Source organism: Trichechus manatus, unplaced genomic scaffold, assembly GCF_000243295.1.
Source record: "Trichechus manatus latirostris isolate Lorelei unplaced genomic scaffold, TriManLat1.0 scaffold00157, whole genome shotgun sequence".
NCBI lineage: Eukaryota > Metazoa > Chordata > Mammalia > Sirenia > Trichechidae > Trichechus > Trichechus manatus.
In genome coordinates, this window is record NW_004444093.1 from 1,863,248 (window position 1) to 1,891,138 (window position 27,891).

The 27,891-nt window shown below is 47.8% G+C and overlaps 1 protein-coding gene across 1 annotated transcript; it reads left to right on the forward strand.

Moving 5' to 3' along the window:
• Positions 1-1,319: 1,319 nt before the first annotated feature.
• SLC2A11 (solute carrier family 2 member 11) lies at positions 1,320-25,895 on the forward strand. The gene is given in 14 exon segments (XM_004386160.1): positions 1,320-1,340; positions 4,811-4,909; positions 9,618-9,713; positions 9,715-9,783; positions 15,900-16,020; positions 17,685-17,814; positions 18,222-18,380; positions 23,817-24,000; positions 24,115-24,225; positions 24,668-24,745; positions 24,747-24,770; positions 24,837-24,912; positions 25,087-25,214; positions 25,695-25,895. Coding segments are annotated over 14 exon segments (1,497 nt in total).
• Positions 25,896-27,891: the final 1,996 nt, after the last annotated feature.

The following is a 27,891-nucleotide window of genomic DNA, read 5'->3' on the forward strand; positions in this document are numbered from 1 at the left end:
ATTTAAATATTAGCGGTTGAAACCAACACTGTGCTAACAGCAACAATAACAACATTATGAGCAAGCTGAGTTTACTCCAAGAATTCGTGGATGATTTAACCATTAGAAAAATCTGATTTAACTGATCTCATAAACAGATTAGAGGAAAACCAAATAATTATCTCAATAAATGCCAAAAAAAAAAATGCAATCAAATACCCATTCATGACAACTGCTAATATTTTGTATTTTTCTTTAAACATGCATGGTGTTTCATGAACTACTGCCTCCTTTGTCTGAGATCAGAACTGGATGGTCCCAGGCTATCATTACTGAACATTTTGATCAAGGACTCAACAGATGAGTCCTGATCAAAAGGGGGGAAATGTGGAACAGAACTTACAATTTTTTATAGAATCCAGACTTACTAGACCCACTGAGACTGGAGGAACCCCTAAATCTTTTGCCCTGAGAAAAATTTTGAACCTTGAACTGAAAACTACATCTGAAGGCATCTTCAAACTAAACAGTTTAGCAGTTTGCCTTGAGCATTGCACTCTTTTAAAGAATTATTTATATCAGATTAAACTGACAACAGTAACCGTAAAGCACAGACCAGTAGTTTATGAGGCAGTGAGTCAAAATCAATGATGATGAAACAATATGGGGGAGAGATAGTGAGAATGTAACCAATGTCACTGAACTGTACATGTAGAAATTGTTGAATGAGAGTATGATCTGCTATGTATACTTTCACCAAAAATAAATATTTTAAAAAATGCACAGTGTTTTTAGAAATTATGGAAAGTTTCATAACCCCCAAAACCCACTACTGTCCAGTTGATTCCCACTCATAGTGACCCTGCAGCACAGAGTAGAACTGCCCCATAGGGTTTCCAAGGCTGTAAATTTTTATGGAAGCAGACAGCCACATCTTCTCAGGCTGGAACAACTAACTAGATTTGAGCAGCCGAACTTTTGGTTAGCAGCCCAGCGCTTTAGCTACTGCGCCACCAGGTCTCCTATGGAAAGTTCAGACAAGCAAAAATCAAACAAAAGCCAAGCAGGAGCAATCGATGTACTACAGGACCCATTCGGGTGTGTGTCCTATCAGTTTGCTCCTATGACTTACTAAGGTCACTCTCAGCTGTGTTTCTATGACCACAGCATTTCTGGCCAAGTTGGTTTCATTTTGGCCTTTGTCCGACTCCTGGATTCCATGCAGAGCCTGAGGAGCCCTGAGAAATAAAGATTAATCCGGCTCAGTGGACCCTGTGGTTCCTCACCTCCATAGATTCCCCTGGCAGCAACCGGAGACCGGCTCTGCGCAGAACGGACAGATGACGGCGCTTCAATGACTGGTGGGTCCGCCTTTCGGTCCCTGCTGGTCCGGCCCCACCTCTGGGGAAAGAGTGGGGACCCCTGGGACGGGGGTGAGAGTGGGGAAGAAATTTCCGGGCCCAGAGGCACCGTATGGGGAGCTGTGTGGAATGGGGGGGAAGGGTAGGGCGCTGGATCAGAGTTAGAGGACGAAAGGCGTAGGGGGGGTTGGCGGGATGCCTGGGGGGCTAGGCAGGCAGCCGCAGGGATTCCTTCTGGAGGCGGCTGCGGGAGCAGTGGACGCAGGGTCGAGAAGGGGCGTCCGTGCCGCCCGCTGGGGCCTGTGGGGGCTGCTGCAGGGGACTGGCCGGGATGACCTCAGACCAGAGCCCCTTCCGGTCTGCACGGCCGGTGAAGAGTGAGTGGCGTTTCAGCCTGCGAGCCGCAGAAGGAGTGAAATGCAGGATGCGCAGGACCCGCCCTCACGACCACCGACCAAGATGACCCACACGCGGCTCCCCCACTCTCCCCACGCCCTCTTTACCACCCTGTACGCCTCCACGTGCGCTTCAGTCGCTCTCTCTGTGCGTTACTGCGCCTGCGTGAGTGTATCGGCCGTGCGCCCAGCTTGGGTAAGCTTTACGCTAGCCTTCAACTCCCTACAGCGCCCTCAGCAACCACTGCGCTGGGGCGGCACTTCCGCCCTTTAATTGGTTTGCTCTTCTCAAACGTCCAACGCGCGTGCGCTGGTTTCTCCCTCTCCCTTCGGATCTCGGAATTACCGCACCGCCCTGCCCTCCGCGCGCATGCGCCCCTCCGTTGGGCTACTGCGGGATCGCGGAGTGTGGTGGCTTTGTCTCGCAGCTCCTGAAGCGGGTGGCCAGGCAGGGCCGCAGCGCCGCGGGGCCTCGCGACCCCCGCCCGGCCCTCTGCCCTGAATGCTGCTGCAATGTCTTTGCACTCCTTTCCGCCTGTGACCTGGAAAGGGTTGAATTGCGAACCCCACCTGACCCAAGTGTTTCAGATGCGGGGTTGCTGTCCCGCGTGGAAGCCCGGGAAGGCATAGCGAAGGCGTCACACGTACACAAATACCGTGTGCTCGTATGTAGTGGAGTTAGGTGTTGGGCTCAGATGAGCACAAGCAGGTGTGCACGCCGAGGCCTGGCCCGTGGGCCAGGACCAGATTACAAGAGGTCACACGGGGTCACACGTCTGCGGACGGGCGGCAGCCCAGACGAGCATCCCACGCGCTGCCTGCATCGCCCCCGGGTCCTCCCGCAGCCAGACACACCCCAGCACTGCAATCCTGGCCGGCTGCCGCCTCCTTTGACTGTTTCCCCGCCCTCTCCTCTCTCCTCAACCCTCATCTCCATGCCTCCTTTGAGCTTCCACCTGGTGTCCAACTTGACAGAGGGAATGAGGACTGCCGGAATAGAAAGAGAAAGCCCTCATTGTCCATCTGTGGTCCCCCCCACCCCCACATCTGACACCTGGACTGATTTCCCTCAGATATCTGCCTGGCGCTTTACCTCACCTTCAAGTCTTTGTGCAAACATCACTTTTCAGGGCGTCTTCCCTTACCCCTGTATTTAAAATAGCACCACTGTCTCCAAACACTCCCTGTCACACTTCCTGCTTTATGTCTCCCCATAGCAACAGCTAACATAGTATATATTTTGCTTGTTCGTTTTATTGCCTATCTTTTCCGGTGAGGTCCTGGATTTTGTCTTTTCTGTTCAATGCTCTATGCCTAGCACACAGTACGTTTATTGCCCATAGTGGAGAGGCAGTAAACATTTGTTCACTGAATTAATCATCATCATCATTACCATGACCAGGCACAGTACTAGGCAGTTTGCCTGCATGATCTCATTGAATTACATCATTCCCTGCTGACTTGGAGATGTGTCAGCTCATGTGCTCACCTGTCATCATACACCATGCCACTCCTTCTGGAGGATCCACTATCAGAATGGAGTTCTTACCTCCATGTAGCCGCACAGGGAGCTGAAACGGGGTGGGTGGGGCCAGACTCCTGGGTTCTCACTTGGCTTCCTCCTAGGGCTTCCGGCTTAGAAGGAAGTTGCTTTGGCCTATGGGAACACTGGCCGGCCTGTGGGGCCTCTATCTGCCGTCCTGTGGCAAGACCTTTGGTAAGGTCCTGCCCTCTGGATGCCTGTCCCCCCTCAGGACAGTATGTCCCCTGATGGTGAGGACTGGCCACTTCTGTCTTCTCCTGGTTGTATCTGCATCCCCGGCACAGTTCCTGGCCCAGCAGGCTCTAGAAATTCCTCAGAAAGCCTTTAGCCAAGCATCCTCTGCCATGAAATTTATATTTAAGTATTAAAACAAATAATAATAAACTGATTTGAAGAACTTTAAGTCTGCTTGGTGATTTACCAGAACAAGAAAGGCAGTGTAGTTTCTTGGGAAAAGCTCAGTGATTTGTTTTTTTGTAAAATCTAATACTTTGTGAGTGTTAGGAAAGTATCTGAGGGAAGCAGTTAATTTCCAGGTCTCTGAGGGAGTGGAGAACTTTTGGTATAAATGAATTAAAACAGGTTTAATGAGCGTGTTATTTTGTAACTAAAAGTTATATAAGAAAAATATAAATAGAATTGTGAATCCACAAAAAAATTAACAACTGAATGGGAGAGGCCATCAGGGCACTGAGTCCCCAGCATGGCTGGGAACCTGGAGGAGTTTTCCCTGTCTCCAAGGAGACTGCACTAGGATGAAGAACTGCCCTGTACTGCACCAGGTGTGTGTGGCACACATGTGCCTCCAGCTGCATCCCAGCCTGGAAGTAGGCATTACTATCCCTGTGTCCAGTTGAGGAAGCAACAGGACCCAAACACTTCCGCAGGCGCCTCCTTGATGCCCGCCAGCCCCTACTCCTGTAGGTCCATGTGGCTTCTCCACAACTCCAATTGAGAACAGGCCGAGGAGGCTCAGCTCAGACTCCTGGAGCCCAGCCACTCAGTAGGAGAATGTCTTGCTGAGGCTGAAGAGAACTGCTCGAGGACGGCCTCTCCTGCTGCCAGGGGGGAGGGCTTCACTAACTGGGGTCCCAGCCCAGGGGATTGTCCTCCCGAAAGACAGCAGCCCTGCCTCTGGCCACGGAGCTGCTCTCCATCTCAGGAAAATGGTGGAGGTGGGGCACTGAGGATGGAGTGGGGATTGGTTTTGGACTCAGGGGGTGGAGCCCTAGGCTCAGGGGGTGGAGTCCTAGGCTCAGTGGGTGGAGTCCTAAACTAAGGGAGTGGAGCCCTAGACTGGAGATGGAGCCCTAGACTCAAGGGTGGACTCTCAGAGCAGACGTCTGGGTGCCGCTGCCTGCCAGCCCTGTGACCTAGGTGACTCTTCTCTGGGACTGAGTTTCCTCATCTGCGAAGTGGTGACATCATTGCCTAGTTCAAGTCAATTGCAATGCTGGGAACTGTAGTTTCCAGGCCGGGGAGGGAGGTAGAGATTGTCATCGGTCACTCAGTGTCCTCCCCTCTCTTCTCAGGTTCAGGGCAGGGTCCTGCTCCTGACCATCTGTGCAGCCGGCATCAGAGGGACATTTCAATTTGGCTACAACCTCTCCATCATCAATGCCCCGACCTTGGTATGTACCTTCCGTACGCACTCACTGTCTGAGTGGGTGCTGGGGGAGGGTCTGCAGCTGCTCACTTCAGGGCTGCAGCCCAGCGTCCACTTGGTGGCATTTGCGCCCACAGATCCACCTCCACTGGGCCATCCAGCAGGTTCCAGGTGAGCTCTGCATCCTTCCCAAACCCATGTGTCCTTTGTCCCTGATTTCAGCGATTACTCCGCCACTCACCCAGGGACCCGCCCAGGAACCTGGGGGCCGCCTTGATTCTTCCCTCCCTCCTGCAAACACCAATTCTTTCCTAACTGCCTCTAGAATCCAGCTGTTTCCCCCCATTCTCTCTGCCACAGCCCCCATTCAGGCCCTCATCTCCCCCCGATCACTGGCTCCCTGCCTTCAGCCTTTCCCCTCCTGGATCCCTTCAATCTGTTCAAGTCACTCCTGTGCCCAGAAACATTCAGTGCCTGCAGGAGTAGACAGACTTACCCACCTGAGTTCCAGACCTCCTGGGATCACCTGTCCACATATCTCCCACATTCATGCCCCAACCCTGCTACCCAAGCAGGTTAAGTGCAGTTCCACAGATACCATGGCCCCATCCTTCCTGTAAGCCTTCTCCCAGAAGTCCTTCATGTACCACTGCAAATACCTCAACCACCGTGAAGCCTTTCTTCAGCACCCCTCTGCTGGAATACCTCTCCCCCAGCTTTGTATGGCTGCCGTCACTGCAGGTCTTGTGTGGGTTAGTGTGCCCTGTCTCGTCTCTCCTGCTGAGGTCTCTCGGCATTTGAGTCATCTTGGACCCCCTGGCACTTGCCTGGCCCATGTGCAGTGAGTGCCTATGGAGAGGTTGCCTCTTTAGTCACAGTGGTAGAAACCCACTAGAACTGGCTTCAGTAAAAGGGTGTGTGTTGGGCCACCAGCTGGGAAGGGTGTTGGCTTGCCCACAGCATGGAGGGCAGAGCTGCAGGAACCAGGCCGTAGGACAGGACAGGTGACTTGCTTGCCCTGCCTCACCCCATCCTCCATCCAGTGGGCAAGCAGGCTGTGGTCAACAGGTTCATTTTCCTGCCAGCTAGGTCCCCCCAAATAAGTCTTCCCTGTTAGCTCTGGTAGAAAACTCAGGGAGGACTCTGATTAGCTGCTTTGGATCACATGCCCACCCCTAGACCAATCATGTGGCCAGAAGGTTGGAGTCCTCAGATTGGCCAGTTCTGGATTAGGTGATCACCTTTATGTGAACACCAATCAAAACCAAGCCCATTGCCACTGAGTTGATTCTGACTCATAGTGACCCTACAGGACAGAGTAGAACTGCCCCACAGGGTTTCCAAGGAGTGGCTGGTGGATTAGCACTGCTGACCTTTTGGTCAGCAGCTGAGCTCTTAGCTGCCGCACCACCAGGGCTCCTATGGGAACACAAGGGGTTGCAATTACAAGTGGGAGAGAATTTCCCACAAAGGAAAGTGGGGGATGGGAGCATGTTCTGGGCAGAAACAATGATAGCCACCCAGTTTACCATGTATGGAATAAGTGGATTTAGAAAGGGAGGTCCCAGCTGGCTGCACTCATTTGTTTGTTTATTCATTCAGCGAGTGCTCAAGTGCCCACTCAGTGTAGACTCACAGGCTGGAGAGGAGTCCTTGGTGGCAGAACACTCTTAGGCTGTGCCTCCCTTGGGCCATCATATATCACAGCCTGTGCACACAGGCCATACCTCCCCTGGGCCATCACAGCCCCCCCCCCAACACAGCACCCTTAGGCCGGGTCTCCCCTGGGCCATTAAAGTCCCTGCACACAGGCCTTTCTTGGGTTTGGAAGTCCCCCTGCTTCCTGAATGATCACTCTTGTGGGCTTCCAGCCAAGGTTAAGGAGGCTGGCCCTGGTTCAGCTCCCCAAACAGGCCCTCCCAGCAGAATGGCTTTGTGGGCACTGGGCTGTCAGTCAACACTCGAACTGACCTGTGCAGGGAGAACCACAAACAGTTGAACCCACTGCCCTCCCTCACGCCCTGTTGGGAGGCCTAAGACCAGCTCGATGTGGACATTTCATCTTCAACCAAGGGAAGGGGTCCTGGTGTTCCCCATGCACAGTCCATCCTGTCCTGTTGGCTTCCATTCACTTTCCTAAAATGGAAGCTGGTGGCGGGGGTGGGGGGAATGGAGAGAGTGAGGCTTGGAGTCCAAACCACCTGGGTGCATCGCTGACCTGTGGCTGAGGCCATGGGCAAGTTACTTCACCTCCCCTGGCCTAATTCCCAGTCTTAACAATAGACAAAGTAATGTTGTAATCTAGCACAATAAATCATCAATTTCATGAGAGATGTGAATCAAGATAGCACAGAGCTGATCCGTATGAGGTAGACATCAGACATACCTCCACTCTCCAACTTCTTCATCATTTCCGACACTAGCTGTAACCCCACATCACTCTCTGCTTCTCTGCTGGGTTCAATAATTCATTGCAATGACCACACAGAACTCACAGACCATACTCACAGTTATATGGTTTATTAGAGAAGTAACAGGCTACAACTCAGGATCAGGATCAACTTGGAAGTAACAGGAACACTCAAGATCAGGATCAGAAAGAACATAGGTGAGGTTTGGAAGTCTCCCGCAAGGTGGAGAGCATATCACTCCCTTTTTCAGTGTAGGACAGCTTCCAACCAGGACAGCTCTCTCAGCTGCTCTCTTAGCCATGCTAGCAGGCCTCTCAGCCATGCCAGCAGGCCCTTCTCAGCCATACAAGCAGGCCTTTCTTTCAGCCGTGCAAGCAGGCCCTTCTCTCGGCCGTGTATGTCCCCTCTTAGCCGTGCTGGCCTCTCTGCCTTCAGCCTCCCATCCATTGGCTTTTCCACTGCTAACAGGCCCAGCTCATAGCCAGTATATCAACTTGCTCAGCTGCTGCTCTCCTAGCAGCAGCTTTCTGCCCTCACAGCTGGCTTTGTCTCAGGGACCCTTCCGGGCTTGTCGTTGCCAACTATGCCACAGAGCTCCTTCCGGGCCTCTCGCTGTCTTCAGTATTACAGCCCTTGACCCAGATTACAACACTTTTAGGAGGTTCTTCTAGCAGGAGCCCTGGTTAAAAACTGCTCTACTGTAGGCTCTTCTTGGTCTTGAGGTTCCCTCCTTGCCTTTTCTCTAAAAACCTCTGTAGGGCTGGCTGCTTATATAAGCAAACTCCTTGCCAATTTCAAGGCACAGCCCTTCCAGCAGGACCACAAACCGACCCATCCCTTCATGGACCACAAGTCATTCAATCCTATTGGGTAGGATTGGCATAATGGTTAAGCACTTGGCTGCTAACCAAAGGCTGGCAGTTTGAATCTACCAGCAGCTCTGCCAGGGAAAAGACCTGGTGATCTGCTCTTGTAAAGATTACAGCTTAGAAAACCCTATGGGGCAGTTCTACTCTGTTATACAGGGTCCGTATGAGTCAGAATCGACTCCGTGGCACACAACAACAACAACAACAACAACGTTTGAGTAGTTAGTTGAGCAATCCCTCGCAAGATTGTGGCCCTGCCAATCATTTTGGGTGAGTCACAAGTCTATTAGATATCAATCAAGTCAGGTCTTAGGCAAAAGTAACATTTTCTACCAGCAGACACCTCCTCCTCCCCTGGGCAAAAGTAACAAACCATCTAGGGTAGAAAGCACTCTGGGAGGTCCCCCAAGTAGTTTCTCCAAAGAACTAGGGCAAAGGTAACTCCTTAGAATTTAAGGAAAAAAATTTCCCAAGCTGTTTTTCCAGAGAACCAAGGCAAAAGGCCACATAAAGGAACTCATTTCACCACAAATGTGTATCCATCAGAGCACTTGTGAGGGCTTGTCCCAGTCAGGGTCCCAAGGAAACAGATGACACACTCAGGAGAAGTCAAGCAGGTTTAGATACCAAAGAATGATTTACAAAGCATTGAATGGGGCATAGAGAACACCAAACCAGTTGCCGTCAAGTTGATCTCAACTCATGGTGACCCCATACGTTAGAGTAGAACTGTCTGATTTTTTTGTAAGTAGATCACCAGGACTTTCTTATGAGGTGCCTCTGGGTGGACTCAACCACCAACATTTGGTTAGCAGCTGACTGCATTCACTGTTTGCACCAACCAGGGCCTCTGAGAACACATAAGGCAGGAGAGAATGCAGTAAAGTGGATTTAGTCACATTGGAGTTGTTACCACCCCTGCCCCCAAAGAGACAAGTGGAAGAAGCAATTATGGAATCCAGAAGGAAATAACCATGTGGAGTAGGCCCCCTTAGAAGGAGCGGTGATCTTTGGTCAAGAGTCACAGCCAGGCCAAGGTGACTTCACAGGGAGGGAGCCAGGAGAACAAATACCCCTCCTCCATCTCCTGTATCCTTGAATGTCCTGCTGGGGCTTGCCATTGGCCAAGTCCAACAAAGCCAGTCAGCAGGGGAACACAATGTTACCTGTAAGGTCAGCTTCTAGTGCATAAGCAGGGTGGGAAGGGGCCATGGAGGACCTGGAGGGCCAACACAGAATGCCCAGCACTAAGCTAAGGGAGGCATTGTGTGTGGAAGAAGCCAGCCCAGTGCCTGCACACAGTGGGCTCTCGGTCAAGTTTGTTACTGCTCAGGATGGGTAGGACTGCTCAGGAGCCTCGGTGCCTGCTCTGCAGAGACCCTCAGGCCTGTGGGGGGAAGGCCTGTCTGTGGAGTCCCTTTTCCAAGAGGCTGACTGGCATCTATGGCCACAGCACATTCAGGAGTTCACCAGTGCAACCTGGCGGGCACGGACAGGTAAGCCACTGCCTGATCAGCTGGTTCTGCTATTATGGTTGCTCATCGTGTCTCCTGTACCCCCTGGGGGGCCTCTTCAGAGCACTGCCTGCAGGTCCCCTGGCCATCGTGCTGGGGAGGGAAGTGCTTCCTGTGGAACCCCTGCACACCCTTAACTGGGGGCATCCCAGTCTGCAGGCTGAGGAATGGGAGAAGGAAGATGCCCTGCAGGCTCCAGGCCCAGATCCACTTCCTACCCGACTCTTACTCTGCCGAGAGTGTCTCCATAACAGACTCACATTTCCAAGTGAATTAGTAGAGGAAATCACCCTGTGTGACGAGGGAGGACTTCTGGTTTCTAGTTCCACATCTGCCAACAAGTGCTGTTTGACTTTAACAAACAAACAAACCTGTTGCTGTTAAACCAGCTCCAACTCATGGAGACCCCACGTGTGCAGGGTAGAGCTGCTCCATAGGGTTTTCAGTGGCTGCGATCTTTCAGAAGTAGATAATCAGGCTTTCTTCCAAGGTGCCTGTCTTCGTTATCTAGTGCTGCCATAACAAAAATACCATAAGTGGATGGCTTTAACAAACAGAAATTTATTCTCTCACAGTTTAGAAGGCTAGAAGTCCAAATTCAGGGCATCAGCTCCCAGGGAATGCTTTCTGTCTCTGTTGGTTCTGGGGGAAGGTCCTTGTCATCAATCTTCCCCTGGTCTAGGAGCTTCTCAGCACAGGGACCCCAGGTCCAAAGGACGTGCTCTTTCTTTCTTGGTGGCATTTCTTTCTTGGTGGCATGAGGTCCCTCTCCTCTTTGCTCGCTTCTCTCTTTTATATCTCAAAAGAGATTGACTCAAGATACAACCTAATCCTGTATATTGTGTCCTGCCTCACTAACATAACTGCCTCTAATCCCGCCTCATTAACATCATAGAGGTTAGGATTTACAACACATAGCATAATCACATCAGATCACAAAATGGTGGACAACCACACAATACTGGGAATCATGGCCTAGCCAAATTGATACATATTTTGGGGAGACACAATTCAATCCATGACAGTGCCCCTGCGTGGATTCAAGCCATGAATCTTTTGTTCAGTAGTCGAGTGCTTAATTGTTTGCACTACCCAGGACTCTTTATTTGACCTTAAACATGTATTTTTTTCCCCAGACCTCATATTTTCCCCTTGTATCTAACTGATGCAGTTCTTGGATTGCAAACAACAGAAATGACCTCTGACTAATTTAACAAAAAATTGTAATAACTGAAAGGATATTGGGGAGGCTCAGAATGAAAGGAAGTGTTTAAAACCCATGCCTTGAGAAGGTCAGGAATCAAGGCAGTGCTGAAGATCTCAATAGCCAGAACTTTTGGAATTTCCTTCTGGGGAGGAAATGTCTTCAGTGTACTCAGTTCCAACCACATTCTGTCTTCAACTATTTACATTCAAGATTCAGAATCCAGGAAAGCAGGCTTGCATTGGTACAACTTGCATCATGCCTATACCTGTGAAGGAATGGGAGTGAAGCAATGCTGGGTAGAAAAGACAAGTGGTTTCCACAGTCCACCCCTTTGCTCAGCATACGTCAACTCCTTTCTCCCATATATTCAGTTACATAAGTGCCCCCAGCTAACATTATCCAATCATCCCATATACAGCAGTTTATGTATCACCCCTCCCTGAGTGAGACCACTCAGAGCATTGTCTTGCCATAGCCACCAGGGGCAATATAAGGGAGGTATTCTTTCTCAGCACAGGATTTCCAGATGATGACCATTCTTCAGGCAGCTCTGCAGTTAACCTGTCTTGATATTGGGCAATCTACACACAATGGTAAATTTAACTACTCTATAGGAGGAGAAAAGGAACCCTGGTGGCACAGTGGTTAAAGTGCTCTGCTGCTAACCAAAAAGTTGGCGGTTCAAACCCATCAGCTGCTCTGTAGAAGAAAGATGTGGCAATCTGCTTCTGTAAAGATTAAACCAAAAAGAAAACCCCAAACCTGTTGCCATTGAGTCAATTCCAACTTATAGCTACCCTATAGGACAGAGTAGAACTTCCCTATAGGGTTTCCAAGGAGCGACTGGTGGATTTGAACTGCTGACCTTTTGGTTAGAAGCCAAACTCTTAACCACTACATCACTGGGGCTCCTTGTAGAGATTACAGCCCTGGAAACCCTATGGAGCAGTTCTACCCTGTACTATAGGGTTACTGTGAGTTGGAATTGACTCGACAGCAATGGGTTTGGTTTTTTGTTTTTTTTGTAGGATGAGAAAAAAAGGATAAATAGTAAGAAAAAATTAAGGAAAAGGAAAGCAGTGAATTTATTTCCAGAAAGTCTAGAAATACAGGTAGAGGTTCTACTCCTTGTTTTTGCAACCGGTCACAAAGCTTTTGCTTGTATTTGTGACCTCCATCCTCCAGTTTCCCTCTTGTCTCAGGTCAGCACTTCAACTGGCAGAAGCTCTTTGTGCATTGGGATGACCCAGATCTTTATTGTTGAGTGGGCTTGGTGGTTCACTTGTGTAGGGTCTTCAGTAGGTTATTACACTCTAAGGCCATCTGCTTCTGAATGATGGGATTCACAACACAATAATGCATTCCATGAGCATCAGCCCTTCTTTCACTGATGTAACTTCCTTGGTTGGATTCAAAATTGCATGAGTATCATGTTTGTGTAATTAATAGGTGTATCTGTTAGGATATTTCCAATTGCAAATAACAGAAAGCCAGGACTCAACTGGCTAAAACAACAGGAGTTTTTTTCTGTTTTACAATAGGAGATTTTTTTTTAATGTGTAGGCATGTGACCCAAGTTGGACCAATATAAGCCTACCTTCCTGGATATTTTATTGTGTTTTTGGTGAAGTTTTACAGAGCAGTTTAGTTTCCCATGCAACAATTTCTACGAAGATTGTTCAGTGACATTGGTTTACAATAGGAGATCTTTCATCTCACACAACATGAAGTCTGTGGGTGGGTGACTTCAGAGCTCCATCAGTACTCGAGAGCTGGTCTTGAGAGCCCCTTAGCTGCAGTCTCCACTGTATGTCAGCTTTGTCCTTAGGTTTGTAGTTGGGAAGCATCAGCAGTTCCAAGTGCCTCCCTCAGATGCAACATCTAGCAGAAGGGGGATTTCTTCCTGGCCTAAACTCTAGCAGAAAGAAAAGAACCTTCAGAAGAGGCCCATGTCTTACTGCTAAGAACTGAATTACTAGCATGGAGAATGGGATACTATGTCTGAGTTAGGCTAGTGGGTATCCACACCTGAACTATGTGGGGTAGCCATTCCCAAATAAATTTGGGGCTCTTCCAGCAAAGAAGAGGGAGCATCCCATGACACCTGGTCCAGTGTGTCCCTGGATGATGGTACTGACAGAAACATAAAGGGAAGGAATTGAAAATTCGAATTCAGCATATATTCCCAGACGAGGGCCTGGCCTCCTCCCAATCCAGACATCTCTCCCAACTGTGGTAGGCTAAATAAACCAAGCCAGTTGCTGATGAGTCGACTCTGACTCATAGCAACCCTATAGGACAGAGTTGAACTGCCCGATAGGGTTTCCAAGGCTGTAATCTTTTCTTCTTCTTCTTCTTTTGTTTTTAAATTATACTTTAGGTAAAAGTTGAGGCTCAAGTTAATTTCTGATTCAAAAATTTATACATATATTGTTTTGTTTCATTGGTTGCAATCCCCACAATGTGACAGCATGCCCCCTCTTTCCGTCCTGAGTTCCCTGTGTCCAATCGTCCAGTTCCTGTGCCTTCCTGCCTTCTCGTCCTGCTTTTGCACAGGAGCTGCCCGTTTGGTATCGTATAGTTGACTGAACTAAGAAGCATATTCCTCATGTGTGTTATTTTTTGTTTTATAGGCCTGTCTAATCTTTGTCTGAAAAGTGGGCTTCAGGAATGTTTTCAGTTCTGGGTTAGCAGAGCACCCGGGGGCATAGTTTTGGTGGTTCCTCCAGTCTCTGTCAGACCAGTAAGTCTGGTCTTTTTACGTGAATTTGGATTCTGTTCTATATTTTTCTCCTGCTCTGTCTACGATTCTCCATTGTGATTCCTGCCAGGGTGGTCATTGGTGGTAGCCGGGCACCATCTAGTTCTTCTGGTCTCAGGCTGGCGGAGTCTCTGGTTCATGTAGTCCTTTAGTCCTTTTCGCTAGTATTTTGCTTGTATCTTTGGTTTTCTTCATTCTCCTTTGCTCCAGTTGGGATGAGACTAATAGATGTACCTTAGATGGCTGCTCGCAGGCTTTTAAGACCCCAGATGCTACTTGCCAAAGTGGGATGTAGAACATCTTCTTTATAAACTTTCTTATACCAATTGACCTAGATGTTCCCTGAGACTATGGTCCCCAGGCCTCAGCCCCAGCTACTTGGTCCCTCAAAGTGGATGTGTCTAGGAAACTTACATGCTTTTGCTTTGGTTCAGTTGTGCTGACTTCTGCTATATTGTGTGTTGGCTTTCCCTTCACCGAAGTTCACACTCGTCTACTATCTAGTGTCCTCCTCTCCCTCCTCACCCTTGTAACCATCAAAGAATGTTTTCTTCTGTGTTTAAACCTTTTCTTGAATTCTTGTAATAGTGGTCTCATACAATATTTGTCCTTTTGCAGCTGACTAATTTCACTCAGCATAATGCCTTCCAGATTCATCCATGTTATGTTTCACGGATTCATCATTGTTTTATCGTTACATAGTATTCTAGTGTGTGAATATGCCATAATTTGTTTATCCATTCATCCATTGATGGGCACCTAGGTTGTTTCCATCTTTTTGTTATTGTGAACAGTGCTGCAATGAACATGGGTGTGCATATATCTATTCATGTGACGGCTCTCATTTCTCTAGGTTATATTACAAGGAGTGGGATTGCTGGATCATATGGTACTTCTATTTTTAGCTTTTTAAGGAAGTGCCAAATCAATTTCCAAAGTGGTTATACCATTTTACATTCCCACCAGCAGTGTATAAGTGTTCCAGTCTCTCCACAACCTCTCCAACATTTATTATTTTGTGTTTTTTGGATTAATGCTAGCCTTGTTAGGGTGAGCTGGTATCTCATTGTAGTTTTGATTTGCATTTCTCTAATAGCTAATGATGGTGAGCATTTCCTCATGTATTTGTTAGCCGCCTGAATGTCTTCTTTGGTGAAGTGCCTATTCATATCCTTTGCCCATTTTTTAATTGGGTTATTTGTCCTTCTGTTGTTGAAGTTTTGCAGTATCTTGTAGATTTTAGAGATTAGACCCTGATCAGATATGTCATAGCCAAAAATTTTTTACCAGTCTGTAGGTTGTCTTTTTTACTCTTTTGCTGAAGTCTTTTGATGAGCATAAGTGTTTGATTTTTAGGAGCTCTCAGTTATCCAGTTTTCTCTTCTGATGTTTGTGCATTGTTAGTTATGTTCTGTATTCTGTTTATGCCATGTATTAGGGCTCCTAGCGTTGCCCTATTTTTTCTTCCATGATCTTTATCATTTTATATTTTATATTTAGGTCTTTGATCCATTTTGAGTTAGTTTTTGTGTATGGTGTGAAGTATGGGTCCTGTTTCATTTTTTACAGATGGATATCCAGTTATGCCAGCACCATTTGTTAAAGAGATTGTCTTTTCCCCGTTTAATGGACTTTGGGCCCTTGTCAAATATCAGCTGCTTGTAAATGGATGGATTTACGTCTGAGTTCTCAATTCTGTTCCATTGATCTATGTGTCTGTTGTACCAGTACCAGGCAGTTTTGACTACTGTGGCTGTATAATAGGTTCTAAAATCAGATAGTGTGAGGCCTCCCACTTTGTTCTTCTTCAGTAATGCTTTACTTATCTGGGGCCTCTTCCCTTTCCATATACAATTGGTGATTTGTTTCTCTCATTAAAAAAATGCTAGTGGAATTTGGATCAGGATTGCATTGTATCTGTAGATTGCTTTGGATAGAAGTGACATTTTCACAATGCTTAGTCTCCCTAGCCATGAGCATGGTTTGTTTTTCCATTTACGTAACCTTTATGGAAACAGACTGCCACATCTTTCTCCCGCGGAGTGACTGGTGGGTTCAAACCACCAACTTTTCAGTTAGCAGCTGAGCGCTTTAACCACTGTGCCATCAGGGCTCCTTCACGTAGCTTAGAATCCTTGAAACAGTTCTCACCTCCCCCGCAGGTCTGATTGGTGCTAGTTGGAGTTGCAGAGAAGGGTTCGCCAGGACTGAACCAGAGCCTGTCTTGCCCTATGTTCCACTTCCCCAAGGAAGAAGTCCATCCTGGTGAATAACATCTTTGTGGTGGCTGCAGCAATCCTGTTTGGCTTCAGCCACAAAGCAGGCTCCTTTGAGATAATCATGCTGGGAAGACTGCCCATGGGAGTCAGTGCACGTATACAGGGGGTCTCATCCTGCCCCTTGATTCCCTTTATCCACTGATTCATTTCTCCTTCATATCCATCTTTGTTTGCAAAATGATTAAATATGGTTTATTTTTAAATGCTTATAATATTATTAGGCACTTAAAATAGATACAGAAAAATGAAAACATTGTGCAGGAATAGAGGAACAAATATTCCCAAACCTATACCAACAGAGGTCCTGTGTTTGAGCAGCACTAAGCCACGGGCTTCCTGGTAACCAAGGTATAAAGACATATAGGATGAGTTCTCTGATCTTTCCTACAGAGGAAGAATAGCCTGTTAAGGACTCTCAGTTTCTGTAGCTTATCACATGGGGGAGCAGAGTTTTCAGTGCATCCACATGCGCTTTTAGGGGCTCCAATCAACAAATCATCTCTTGACTCCCTACTGTTTATACAGCCAGTTGTTAATGTCTGTATTAGTTGTCTATTCCTGTGAAACAACTTACCCCCAAGTTTAGTGGTTTAAAATCATGAACATCCACTATCTCACACTAGAGTCTTAGCTGGGTGGTTCCAGCTTAGGGTCTCTCGTGAGGTTGCGATGAAGCTAACAGCCAGGGCTGTAGTCACCTGAGGGCTTGCCTAAGGTTAGGCTCTCACATCAGGCTCTCAGGACTCCACTCCAGCATAGTATCTACTCCCAAGATGGCGCACTTACATGACTTTTGGCAGGAGGCCTCCATTCCTCACCTGGTGAGTCTCTCCAGAGGTCTGCTTGAGTATCCTCACATGGCAGCTGGCATCTCCTAGAGTGAGTGATCCAAGAGAGAGAACAAGGAGGACCCCCTGTGCTTTCTACGTCCTAAGCTCAGAAGTCATACACCATCAGATTTGCCACATTCTATTTGTTAAAAGAGAGCCATTAAGAACAGCCCACACTCAGGGGGAGAGAAATGAGAGCAGACTTTGTCTTTGTACCCGAGTACCTAAACGTTTGTAGGAAGAGCAGGAGCACCTCAGACTTCTTGGCAATCGGTGCACCGCCTTCCTCCCAGCTCTTTCCACCCAATGCTTGTAGAGTGCCAGTCAAATGGCAATGTTGCCCGGTCCCAGGTCAGGAAGGAGGATGGAGCAGCATTCCCTGCAGTATGCCCAGGTGTATGGTACCCTGATTCCTTGGCCTTCATTTGTCATCCTCTGGGGTGGGCAGTGGGGACACTGTCCAGTTTTTTCTCTTTTCCCACTGGCTGCACATGTGCTAGGGGCTTCCCTGGGGTAATGGGGAAGAGTGATGAGGAGAGACCCTATGCTGGAGTGGAGTCCTGAGAGCCTGATGTGAGAGCCAGTGCAGTGGTGGGCGCTCAGGATGCAATCCCACTCTTCTCTTGCCTCCTTGCTCAGCTCCTCCAGAGCCTGTCGCACTTGTCCAGTGACAGGACGTTAGATAGAGTACATGAACATAGTGGGACTGAACACAGTGGGAACACAGTGTGGTGAGGGAACAAGACAGGAGCTGATCTGAGAAAAATTTCTCTCCCAGAAGTTCTGGGGTGGAGGGTGGAATTACAGTCCTCTTGGCCTTCGGACTCAGGATGTAGTAGACAAGGGCTGAGCAGTAGGTAGAGGAGATAGGCCGTTGTCTTGGAGCTGAGTAGGTGACTGACCCATCTCTGCTGTGCTCGTGTGTCCAGGTGTGAGCATGAACATCCAGCCCATGTACTTGGGGGAGAGTGCCCCCAAAGAGCTCCGAGGAGCCGTGGCCATGACTTCAGCCATCTTCACTGCTCTGGGAATCGTGATGGGACAGGTGGTCGGACTCAGGTAACCACCCCCACCATGAGCATTTAGTGGATTTAGGAGTGCCAGTACAAGTCCTTCCTTTCAATTTCTCCCCTGCCCACCAATAATCAGGGGACCTCACCTTTCCTGTCCTCTCCAGATCAGGGACTATACAAGGTCTTGACAGAGGAGAGGGGGAGGATTTGGACTTATACAGGGGAGCATAGCAGAAAGAGGAGTGACAGAGCCTGGACCATGGGGAAAGGAGGAGAAATGGCCCTGCCTCCTTGGTCCCTACGAGTAATAGGCATCTTGGTATCCAGACCCAGAGTTGGTTAGGAAGAGGCACAGGGCAATGCAGACCCTCTGCAGGCAGGTGGGCAGGTGAGCAGGTGAGCAGGGCTCTGGGAAGGAGATGCCTGGCCCCACCTCTCCTCTGCCTCCCCTAGGGAGCTCCTGGGTGGCCCACACACCTGGCCCCTGCTGCTGTCCAGCTGCCTGGTGCCTGGGGTGCTCCAGCTTGCTTCCCTGCCCCTGCTTCCTGAGAGCCCATGCTACCTCCTCACTGACTGCAGAGATATCGAGGCCTGCCTGGCAGCTGAGTCCCTGTCCTCGGGCCTCCAGACTACCCTTGACCAAGGGGCCATCTGACCAAAATGTATGGGCTCCCATTTCTTGAGTTTAATCTATCAGGGAAAAGCTATCCCTTTCTTTATGCCCTCTCCTTATCAATTTCATTATCCACCCATCCTTCCCTCCCAAACTCCTTACCAACTGGCTGTCCTAAGTGCCAGAGCAGCAGGATGGATCAGACCCCATCCCTGCCCCATCCAGGAACCTCAGGGTGGCATGGAGAAAAAGCTCCCCACACACATGCAAGATGAAATACCAGTGCAAGACATGTGCCCAGTGCCAAATGGGTGATGATCATCTTATCAGTTAACTCTGGCTACAATAACGATGCCCAAGAACAGTCACAAAATCTCAGTGGTTTGACCCTAAGATTTATATGGAGTTGCAAGGGAACCTGTCTTAGTCATGTACTGCTACTATAACAGAAATACCAACCACAAGTGAATGGCTTTAACAAAGAGAAGTTTATTCTCTCACAGTCTAATAGGTTACAAGTCCAAATTCAGGGTGTCAGCTCCAGGGGAAGGCTTTCTCTGTCGGCTCTGGAGGAAGGTCCTTGTCATCAGTCTTCCTTTGTTCTGGGAGCATCTCAGTGCAGGAACCTCAGGTTCAAAGGACACGCTCTGCTCCTGGCACTGCTTTCCTGGTGGTATGATGTTCCCATGTGTCTCTGCTCACTTCTCTGTTTTATATCTCAAAAGAGATTGGCTTAAGACACCATCTAGTCTTGTAGACCTCATCAGTATAACTGCTGGCTAATACATCTTATTATAGTGATAGAGTTTATGACACATAAGGAAATCACATCAGATTACAAAATGGTACACAATCATACAATACTGGGAATCATGACCTAGCCAAGTTGACAAGATATTTTTGGGGGACATAATTTAATCCATGACAGAACCCAAATAGCCAAAACAATCTTGGGGGGAATAAAAGAGAATAAAGTAGGAGGACTCACACTTCCTGGTTTCAAAACATATTACAAAGTTTAGTAATCAAAACAGTGTGCTACTATTAGAAGGGTAGACATATATACAATGGAACAGAATTGAGAGTCTAGAGATAAACCCATATGCCTATGGCCAATTGATTTTCAATAAGGGTGCCAAATCTATTCAATGGGGGTAAAGAACAGTCTCTTTAATAAATGGTGCTGGGACAACTAAATACCTATGTGTAAAAGAATTAAGTTGGACCCATACCTCACAACCGTATAAAAAAATTAACTTAAAATGGATCAATGACCTGAATATAATAACTAAAAAAAAACTCCGAGAAAAAAACATAGGGGTAGATATTTAGGACCTTGTCTTTGGCAATGGATTCTTAGGTATGACACCAAAAGCACAAGCTACAGAAGACAAAATAGATGCACTGGACTTCATCAAAATTAAAAAATTTTGTACATCAGGAGATATCATCAACAAAGTGAAACGACAACTTACAGAATGGGAGAAAATATCTGGAAACCGTATATCTGATAAGGGTTTAATATCCAGAATATATAAAGAACTTCTACAACTCAACCACAAAAAGACAATTTAATCAAAAAATGGGCAAAAGACCTGACTAGACATTTCTCCAAAGAAGATATGCAAATGACAAATAAGCATGTGAAAAGATACTCAACATCATTAACCCCCACTGCCATTGCCGTCGAGTTGATTCTGATTCGTAGCAACCCTATAGAACAGAGTAGAACTGCCCCATAGAGTTTCCAAGGAGTACCTGATGGACTTGAACCACCGGCCTTTTGGTTAGCGGCCATAGCTCTTAACCACTATGCTACCAGGGTTTCCCAACATCAGTAGTCATTACTAAAAACCAAACCAAACCCGTTGTTGTTGAGTCGATTCCGACTCGTAGCGGCCCTATAGGACAGAGTAGAACTGCCCCATAGGGTTACCAAGGAGCAGCTGGTGGATTCAAACTGCCAACCTTTTGGTTAACAGCCGTAGCTCTTAACCACTGTGCCACCAGGGCTCCTCATTAGTCATTAGGGAAATGTAAATCAAAAAAACCACAACTAGATACCATGTCACACCTACTAGGATGGCTCTTATCAGAAAAATGGAAAATAAGAGTTGGTGAAGATGTGGAGGAATTAAAACACTCATCCATTGTTGGTAGAAATGTAAAACGATGCAGCCACTATGGAAAAGTTTGGCTGTTCCTAAAAAAGTTAGAATTACCATATGATCTAGCAACTCCACTTCTAGGTATGTACCCAAAACACTTGAAGGCAGGGATTCAAACAGATATGTGTATACCGGTGTTCACTGTAGCACTATTCACAGTAGCCAAAAGGTGGAATCAGCCCAAATGTCCATCAACTGATGAACAGATAAACAAAATGTGGTACATACATACAAGGGAATATTATTCAGCCATAAAGAGAAATGAAGTTTTCATACATGGTACGACGTGGAGGAAACTTGAAAATATTCTGCTGAGTGAAATTAGTCAATCACAAAAGGACAAATATTGTATGATTCCCACTTATATGAAATATCCAGAATAGGCAAATGCACCTAGATCAAAGTAGATTAGTAATCACTTTTTAGGGGCTCGGGGAAGGGAGGAATGGGGAGTTGAAAAAAAAAGATACCCAAGAATGAGAGGACAATGTGTTGGTGAACTCACAAGTAGTTCATTTTGGCCAGTGTAAGAATGCTTGGGGGAATTATGAAGGAGGACGTTGGACAGTTATGAAAAAGCAGGATCAGGCTTGAAACAATAATTTTTGGATCTTTTACTCATTTACTCCTCTGGGCTGGCTGCACAGCTCTGCTGACTCACTGGGCTGGCTCCTGGCATCTGAGGGAGCTGGCAGGGTTGCGGCCAATCTAGGCTGGGCTGAGCTGGAGCAGTTCATCTCTCCTGCACATGTCTCTCCTCTCACTTGTGGTACCAGAAGTCTAGTCCAGAAATGTTCTTATTATGGTGATGGCAGAGGCACAGAGAGCAAGTCCAACTGCCCAAGAACTTTGGTTCTCTCATGCCCACTGAGATTCTATTGGCCAAAGAGAGTCGTGTCACTGAACCCCACATCAAGGGATGGGAAAATCCATCCATGGCATATCCTCTGCCTCTTCAGTGGGAAGGGGCAGCAAAGTTACATGGCAATGGACATGGATACAGGGAGCAGTGAAGGTCAGCGCCCATTACTGTAACTTCTTAACTTGCCCTCCTGGCCACATTTCTCCCTCCCTTGTGCAGAATATGCTCAGTCCCATCCCAGGACAATTCCAAAGTCTCATCCAACCCTGGTATCAGGCTTCAAGTCCAGGATCTTAAGATCATGTCAAGTCCATATGTGGCTTTTTTTGATTCAGAGACCTAGGAACTAAAAAGACAAGTCTTCTGCTCCTCCTACACTCAACATACAATGGTGAAAGAGAAACAGGGTAACCTAAATTAACACTCTCATTTCAGAAAGAGGAGGAAGGGGAGGCACAGAGACATCAGTGTTCCATGGCTATTCTCAAGTGTCTGCTGGGAATATGTTGCCAGGGCCCCTATCATGCAGTTGAGGAATGTTCCTTGATCAAGCCCTGGTTCTGCCCCAGGAGGAACTCCCCAGGCCATGGCTCTCTATGGTTCTTGATTCAGACATGCCCTTCCTCTTCCATCATCTTCCTTGGCACCTTCTGAAGAGGGCACTGGAAAATGTACTGCTTTTGGTGATTGGGCAAATTTCTCAGCCTGCTTCTTGCCTACAAGAGGTTAGGCCACAGAAGTCTTTTCACATTTCAGGTAGTCTCAGTCTGGCAGAACTTTTGCCAATATATCTTTTTAAAAAATTTTGTGAGTTTTCTGTGTATTTGATTCCAGTCCATTTTATGTGCCAAAAAGGCACATACACAATTCTTTTTGAGACATGCTCCTCTCTCTAGACCTAATTACTGATATTTTGGACATGTCAGGCTGCTGTGGACCAACACTCTTAAGCTTCCTAAATGCCCTTTTCTCCAGCTATAAAGGCCTACAAGGTACTGCTGTAGGCCACGCCCTGGATTTGACCATCACCCTGAATCCATGCCTTGCTGGTAGTGCCCTAGACTTGATCTTTGCTCTCAGGCTGTAACTTATGTTGGGACTCTTTTGCTAGCTGGAGGGGATGAAGATGAGAAACTTTTTTTTTTTTTTTTAACGTAGCAAGTTCTGAAATAAATTAAATTTTGTTCCCTCTGAATTTTTCTTCCCCAATTCTTCTTGCCAGTTTTTTTTTTTTTTTTTTTAGCTTATTTACTTATTTAGTAGCTTATTTATTTCTTATAGTGAGTTTATAATACTCAGATAAAAGCAAGCAATTCACGCTTTCAACATTTGGAGATCTCTGTCACCAAGTCCAAAAGTTCATTAGGTCTATTTTCTTTCTTTCAAGTAACTGCACTATATAACATGGAGTTTCATTTTTCTAGACTCCTGAGCAGTTTCTCTCTTCTGCCTGGTCTCAGAACCAATGCCAGATATCATAGGTTTTTTTTCTACTCCTGGTACCAATTCATAGTTCCCTTCTATTGCTGCATAACAGACAACCACAGCATCTCAGTGGCAAACTAAAGAAGCAACTATTTAGCTCAAACTTCTGAGAATCCTTTGGGGTTGGCGAATCTAGGCTGGGTCTGGAGGACAGCTGATCCTGGAGGGGCTCACATGCAGTTCATGCAACAGTAGGTCAGCTGAGCACTGACTGATCTAGGATGGTCCCAGCTCAGGGAACTGCTCCTCCAGGGACCACTGGGCTATCCCGGCATGTTCTTATGATGGTAGGAGGGCAAGTAGAAGCATGCAGGGCCTTTTAAGACTTAGGTTCTAAAACGGCATGTCCTCACTTCAGCCTCATTCTACTGGCCAAAGCAAGTCACACGGCTGAATCCAGAGTCAAGGGGTGGGGAGTCTCTGGGAGGCACAAAGGGTTAAGTACCCCCTGTTAACGGGAAGGTTTGAGTCCACCCAGAGGTGTGTTGGAATAAAGGCCTACAATCTACTTCCAAAAAATCAGCCATTGAAAACCCTATGGAGCACAACTTTACTCTGATGCAGTGAGGTCTCTATGAGTCAGGGCCCTGAGGGTCACCATGAGCTGAAATCAACTTGACAGCAACTGTTGTTTTATTTTACTTTATTTTTGGGGGGAAGAGGGAGGAAGAACTACAAACTCACATAACAAAGGGGTGAATACAGGCAGGGGTGGAAAATTGGGGACAGTAATGTACCATGATCATTTTGTTCTATCTGATGTGTCCACAGAACCCCTAGTTTTAAGGCCTTCTCTTGTTGAGCCTCCCAACAGCCCTGTGAAATGACAGGCCTTGAAGATAACCCCTATCTGACTGGGGTGCCCTGGGAGAGAACGGAGTTGGGGGGGCTCGCTGTGAGAGTCTAAAGAGGGGCTAGAGGAAGGGGGACTCAGCACCCACCGCCTCTGTCCTCAGCGCTGCAGCGGCCGTGGGGCAGCAGAGACATGACCAGGGCTGGTGGGTGCAGTGCCGATGGGAGCTGATCTGTGACTGGGCCCTGCAAAGGCAGGGGGCGAGCCTCGTGGAGCTGGGCAGTGCCGTGGAGCTCTGCGAGAACGACTTAGTGAGGCCCTCCTGGATCCAGGAACCTTGCTCTGTGGGCAGCCAGGAGCCATGGGAGGCTGAAGGGAGCCAGAGGCCCCAAACTCTTGAGCAGGCCCTGTCCTGCCCTCCCCAGGTGTATGCCTGCGCCTGCTTGGTGTTCTGGGAGGCCAGCATTCCCGAGGTGAAGGTCCAATACGCCATCACTGGGACAGGGAGCTGCAAGCTGCTCACGGCGGTTGTCAGTGTGAGTCTGTGAGTCTGGCCGGGTGTGGTCAGTGGCTCCGGCTGGCTCAGGGCTGACCCTCCACCGGCCCTGCCCTGTGGGGCGCCCTTGCCCCCACAGGGATTCTCAGGGCCTCATTGACACTCCTAGAACTTCAGTCCTCCGCATTAAATCATTTTCCACTCCAAGGCGCTCTGTTAAAATTTGGTGAGTTAGCGAGCATTTATTGAGCACCTGCTGTTTCCTGGGCTCCCACACTGCTGTGTTGAGATGAGGAAATGGATATCTTCAGTGATGGACCAAGGTCCTCTAAGAAATTAACAATGTCTCAATCTCCTGAAGCAATAAACTACCCCTACCCTCTCCCAGCTTTCCCACAGGACCCTCCCCCTGCCCACCCTGAAACCAAGGGGACTATGGCTAGTGCATGAGTCAGTGACCAAGTGGACTCCTTCTCTTTCAGTGTGTGGTGATCGAGAGAGTGGGCTGGCGGGTGCTGCTGATGTGGGGCTACTGCGTGATAACCTGCTGGGGGAGCGTTCGTCACAGCGACCCTGTGCCTACAGGTAGCTAGGGGGCACAGGGATGTGGCAAGTGGCCTGCTGTCCACCTCACCACCCCCTCTACTGCAGAGCTCATTCCCCTGGATGCCTTACTTGGCCATCTCCTCCATCTTCGCCTTCATCCTCAGCTTTGGTATCAGCCCTGGTTAGTGGGCAGAGGGGCTCTGGGCTGGGGCCTCGATGAAGGCACAGTGGGCATGTGAGTGGGTGATGAGTGTGTATGTACTGTCACCCACGGGCCCTCCAGCCCACCTGTGCAAAAGCCTCTGGGAGGGTGGCTGGGCCTGGTCCCCACTCGCTGTCCCCACCCCTCTTCCAGCAGGAGTGACGGGGATCCTGGCCACCGAGCTGTTTGACCAGACGGCCCAACCTACTGCCTATGTGGTCTGTGGGGTGCTCCTGTGGACCATGCTCTTCTTGGCGGGGCTAGGCTTCCCCTTCGTCATGGTAGGCCTGCCCCTCCCCGGCCCTGCCTTATTGTTCATCCGTGTCAGCAGGAGAAGCCTAGCCAGGGGCATAGCGAGGGTAACAAGTGCCGCCTAGGGGCAATCTCTAAATTGTGCCCCCCCCCCCAATTTCAAGATGAATAGACGTTGATAGCAGCAATGTGTCAGCTGAAACGCCTATCTCCCTCTTGTCTGACTGCCTTAGTCAGGCACCTTTCACATTTGTGGCACCTTGGAACGTCATCCCACATCTCATCTGGTGCCCCCTTGGACTCGTACCTGGGGCAAATGTCCCCCTCTGCCCCCACCTCGCTAGGCCTCTGACCGCAGCTGGGAGGCCCCATCCAGGGAGACCAAGATGAGCGGGAATGGGTCTTACCTGAGCAATGTGGGACAAGTCCCTCATCATGACCTGGCACGGGACCTTCAGGGTGGGGGCTGGCTAGGGCCACACCCATTCTGGGTCTCTTTTAACCCACAGGAGGGCTTGTCATGCTTCCTCTGTGTCCCTTTCCTTGTCGTCTGTGTCTGTGGGGCCGTCTACACGGGCTTGTTGCTTCCCAAAACCAAAGGCAAGACCTTCCTGGAAATCTCTGAGGAATTTCACAGACTCAACTTCCCCATCCCTACCCATGCGCCCAGGTGGAGGGGCCCGGAGGTCATCCGGTCCACAGAGCTCTAGCCCCGCAGCCTGCCCCAGCCCAGGGTGGCCAAGCCCAACCCAGCTGCTGCCTCTTCCTTTGCTTCCTTCGGTCCATGGCCCTCTCCATTTGCTCATTCCTGCATTAGTTTAATGAGCATTTATTGAGTGCCTACTGTGTGCAGGCATGGTGCCAGATTCTTAGCAATCGGTGGTGAGCAAGAGAGATGGATCCAAGGTACTCCCCATCTGGAGGCAATCAACTGACAGGAAATACACAGTCACTCCAATGTAGGCATAACTACAAACCCAGGGAAATGCAATGGAGAAAAATGCGGGCTGTGAGGTGTGTGCATGTTGGGGGAGCCTGACATTGTCCAGGGATTTTTTTTTTTTTACTATTCTATTTTTATTATTTTTTAAATTATTGTTGTCCAGGGATTTCTGAGGAATTGATTTTTTGAAAATCAGCTTTAGCAAGGTATAATTTTCATACAATAAAATTTGTCAATTTCAAATATATCTTTGATGAGTTTTGACCAATGTCTGCACCCATGAAGCCACCACCATTATCAAGATAGAATATTCACATCACCCCAAAAGGTCCCTCTGCAGGGGCACACCCAGCCCAAGACTTTTTAAGAATTTAATATATATATGGAATCATACTGTATATATGTTTTTGTGTCTGGCTTCTTTCGCTCAGGATAAAGTTTTTGAGATTCATGCATGTTTGTCTTAGGCTGGGTTCTCTAGAGAGGCAAAACCAGTAAAGCGTATAAATATCTGTATAGAGAGATTTATATAAAGGAAATGGTTCACATGGTTGTAGAGGCTGGAACATCCTAAACTCGTGGATCAGGCTGATGGTTTCTCCTGATTCACATAGCCACAGGGGCTGGCGAACCCCAGACTGACAGGTCAGACAGCAGGGCTCTTGCTCACAGGCTGCGAAGACTGACGAATCCCAAGATCAGCAGGCAAGACTGCAGGTAAGCTGCTAGCTCAAGTCCCAAGAACTGGAGGTCAGATAAACAGGAACTAACTGAAGGATCCAAAATGAGCAAAAGCCCACAAGCCTTGCCAGAATGCACACTTGTATTCGACGCAGGCCACACACCAAAGGAAACTCCCTTTCAACTGATTGGCTACTCACAGCAGATCCCATCATGGAGGTGATCACATTATATCAAATCTCATCATGGAAGTGATCACATCATCATCATACGACTGCCAGACTACATCATAATTGCCAAAACACTCAGAATGATGGCCCAGCCAAGTTGACACACAACCCTAACAACCACAGTGTTGTTGCATGTATTAGTATATATTCCTTTGTATTGCTGAGTAGTAAGTTCCTTACATGGATATACCATAACTTGTTTACTCATTTACCTGTTGGTGGCAATTGGGTTGTTTCTAATTCTTGGCCTTCATGCATAAAACTGCTATGAAAATAGACATTTCATTTCTTTTGGATAAATGCATCACTGTGTTTAATAATAAATATCTAACTGTATAAGAAACTATTTTCCAAAGTGATTGTACCACTTTACATTCCCACTAGCAATGTATGAGAGTTCCAAGTGCTCCAAACCCTCGCCAACACTTGGTATTGTCAGTTTTTTAAGTTTTAGCTGTTCATGTGTGTAGTGCTACCTCATTCCCTAGAATCATTCAGCATCTTTTCATGTGTTCAGTGTGGCAATTCACATATTTTCTTTATTTTCCAATATTTTGTCCACTATTTTTTATTGGGTCTTTTGTCATATTATTTTTGAGTTGTAGGCATTCTTTAGTACGATGAAAGAATACAGCCCTCATTTTAAACCACACAGTATCCCCTTGTTCTGTTTGAACGACTGCTTCTTGGTCTATGTACAGGTTCCACATGAGCACAATTAAGTGTTCTGGAATTCCCATTCTTTGCAATGTTATCCATGATTTGTTAGGATACACAAAGTCAAATGCCTTTGCATAGTCAATAAAACGCAGGTAAACATCTTTCTGGTATTCTCTGCTTTCAGCCAAGATC